The sequence below is a fragment of the Monoraphidium neglectum genome, assembly GCF_000611645.1.
Source record: "Monoraphidium neglectum strain SAG 48.87 unplaced genomic scaffold scaffold03660, whole genome shotgun sequence".
Lineage (NCBI taxonomy): Eukaryota > Viridiplantae > Chlorophyta > Chlorophyceae > Sphaeropleales > Selenastraceae > Monoraphidium > Monoraphidium neglectum.
This window is the reverse complement of record NW_014009969.1, coordinates 3,986-6,146: the sequence shown is the minus strand read 5'-3', so window position 1 is coordinate 6,146 and position 2,161 is coordinate 3,986. Positions and strand designations below refer to the sequence as shown.

The window sequence follows — 2,161 nt, the reverse complement described above, 5'->3', positions numbered from 1 at the left end:
CCACCAACCCTACACCACAACAAGGCACTGGAACAAGAGCAAAAATGCCCTTCTTGCGGTGGGCACTCCCCCTCCCAGCCGCTCACCACCGCCGCGGCGGGGCAGCGGCTGCAGCTGCTCGCGCAGAAGCCGCCGCTGATGATGTCACTGTTTGAGCAGCCCGGCCAGTACTTGTAGGCGCACTTGACGGCGGTGCACAGCGTGTTGGGCGGCGCCATGTCGACGCAGTCAACGGGGGCGGCGCTGGTGATGGGGGCGGGCTTGCGAGACGCGGGGTCGCCCTGCGGGCGTTGCGATTGGTAACAAAAAAGTTATGAGGTTGTGAGCAGTTTGTTCGGTTCGAGGATAAAGCCGCGCGAATGCAGCAGGATTGGCAGAGGAATTGCGGTTGGCGAGTTGCGACCCGTGTGACAGCCAGGAGGAAATTCCCTGGGGGAGCTTTAGAGGGGGAAAGGGGAGGCCCCGCCCGCCCCCTTCCTCCGCCGCCGATCGTGACAGCCTGGGGCTGCGGCACAGCGCAGGGACAGCTCGAAAAGGCGGGCGCGTGCGGTTCCCACGCGCGTGGGCCGCGCGTAGTTAGTTTTCTTTGCATGTTTGCGTGAGGAGCTCTCACCGGCAGGGGGCAGAAGTATGTGTCGCCGCAGCTCATGGCGGGGCCGGTCGCCTGCGCCGCGCGGGAGGTTCAGTCGAATTCAGAGGGTGCCAGGGACGCGTATGTATGAACGCTGTTGGGTGCTCACATGATGGGTGCATGCAGCGTTCCATCTAAGATTCCAGGCGCCGACCTTCCGACTCCTGCGGTCGTGTCGCACTCCCATTGTGAGCCTCCAACCCCTTCCAATCCCAGGTGTGAGCTTCACACCCCCATGGCGTGAACTTCCCGCCCCGCCCACCTTGATGTCGTAGAAGTGATCGTACCACCGCACCTCCTGCTCAACATACAGCCCCGCGCGCTGGAAGCTGGGGGGGTGGAAGAGGGGAGAGAGGGGAAGAGAATGTGTGTGTGTGTGTGTGTGCGTACATGCGCGTGCGTGTGTGTTGGTGCGTGTGTGTGTGTGTGTGTGTGTGTGTGTGTGTGAGTGTGTGTGTGTGTGTGTGTGTGTGTGTGTGTTTGTGAGAGAGAAGGGGGCAGAGGAAGGGCTCAAAACATGAAGAGCTGTGACAGGCAGGGGGGTCGCTGGCGGGGCTGCCGCGGCAGCCGTAACGCACCAGCGCCGGCGCCCGCGGCGGCAAATGTGTTGCTGCGGAGCCGAAAATGCAGGTGCGCCGGGCCCATGGTCGAGGCCGCGGCGCTGCCAGGCGCCATCCCCGCCGCGGCCCGCCACCCCTCACTTATTGGTGCGCGGCTCCTGGTCACCGCTGGGCCCCATGGAGGGCTGCGTCACCCCGGCCTACCCTTTCACACCGCCCCCACTACATCCGCAGTGCCCCCCACCCTGCCCCTCTTTTGCAACCACCTCTGTGGCTCTCTCAGCGGCGTGAACGGGGAAACGCCCTTGGATCCCGAGCCCCACCCTTGCACTGTCAAGCTAGGCAAACCGAAATTAATCCACAAATCCCGATTCAGCAACGCCCCCCTTCCCATTCGAAAACGTCTGGAAAATATCTCACCTCCGGCTGTACTCCCAGGGGTGCCCCGGATCTGTCAGTTTGAGGTGCAGGCAGTTGTTGGAGTCGACCCAGTAGACGCTGCCGTTGCCCACACCCTGCAGCTGCCACCGGCTCGCGACCTGCGCAAGAGGTGGCGCGCGTTGGGAGGGCAAAGCTGAGGCGTGCGTTGGGGGTGGGGAGCAGGGCGGACAGGGGGTCCGGGAGCTGTGGAGCAGTTTTGGGGGGGGGGAGGGTCTTGTTGTGTTGTGGGACGGGTGCGCAGCGCCGCAGCTTGACGTGAAGCCGCGCCAAGATTGTGGCAGGGTGCAGACGATTGGATGCGTCTTGGCGCGGGGCCGCCAGCTGCAGCAGCCCGCTGCTTGCTGTGATGGAGGCCGCATGAAGAACCCCAGAGTCTGCCGCGGGGCCCCTGTCGCCTCAAGAAAGCGGCCGGCACGGCGACGCGGAGCATGCAGCCCCTTCCATTCCGGCCTCGCACTCTTTCACAACGCACACGTGCACACACACACACACACACACACACACACACACACACGCACGCACGCACTCG

General features: G+C 64.1%; 1 protein-coding gene across 1 annotated transcript; it reads right to left on the bottom strand.

The window, feature by feature from the left end:
- Positions 1-9: 9 nt before the first annotated feature.
- On the bottom strand, positions 10-1,370 carry MNEG_13160 (hypothetical protein; the record flags this gene model as incomplete). Its single annotated transcript, XM_014038369.1, has 5 exons — positions 10-27; positions 87-281; positions 614-664; positions 894-960; positions 1,333-1,370. 5 exons carry the CDS (start codon positions 1,368-1,370, stop codon positions 10-12), a joined length of 369 nt encoding a protein of 122 aa, XP_013893823.1.
- Between the last annotated feature and the right edge of the window lie 791 nt (positions 1,371-2,161).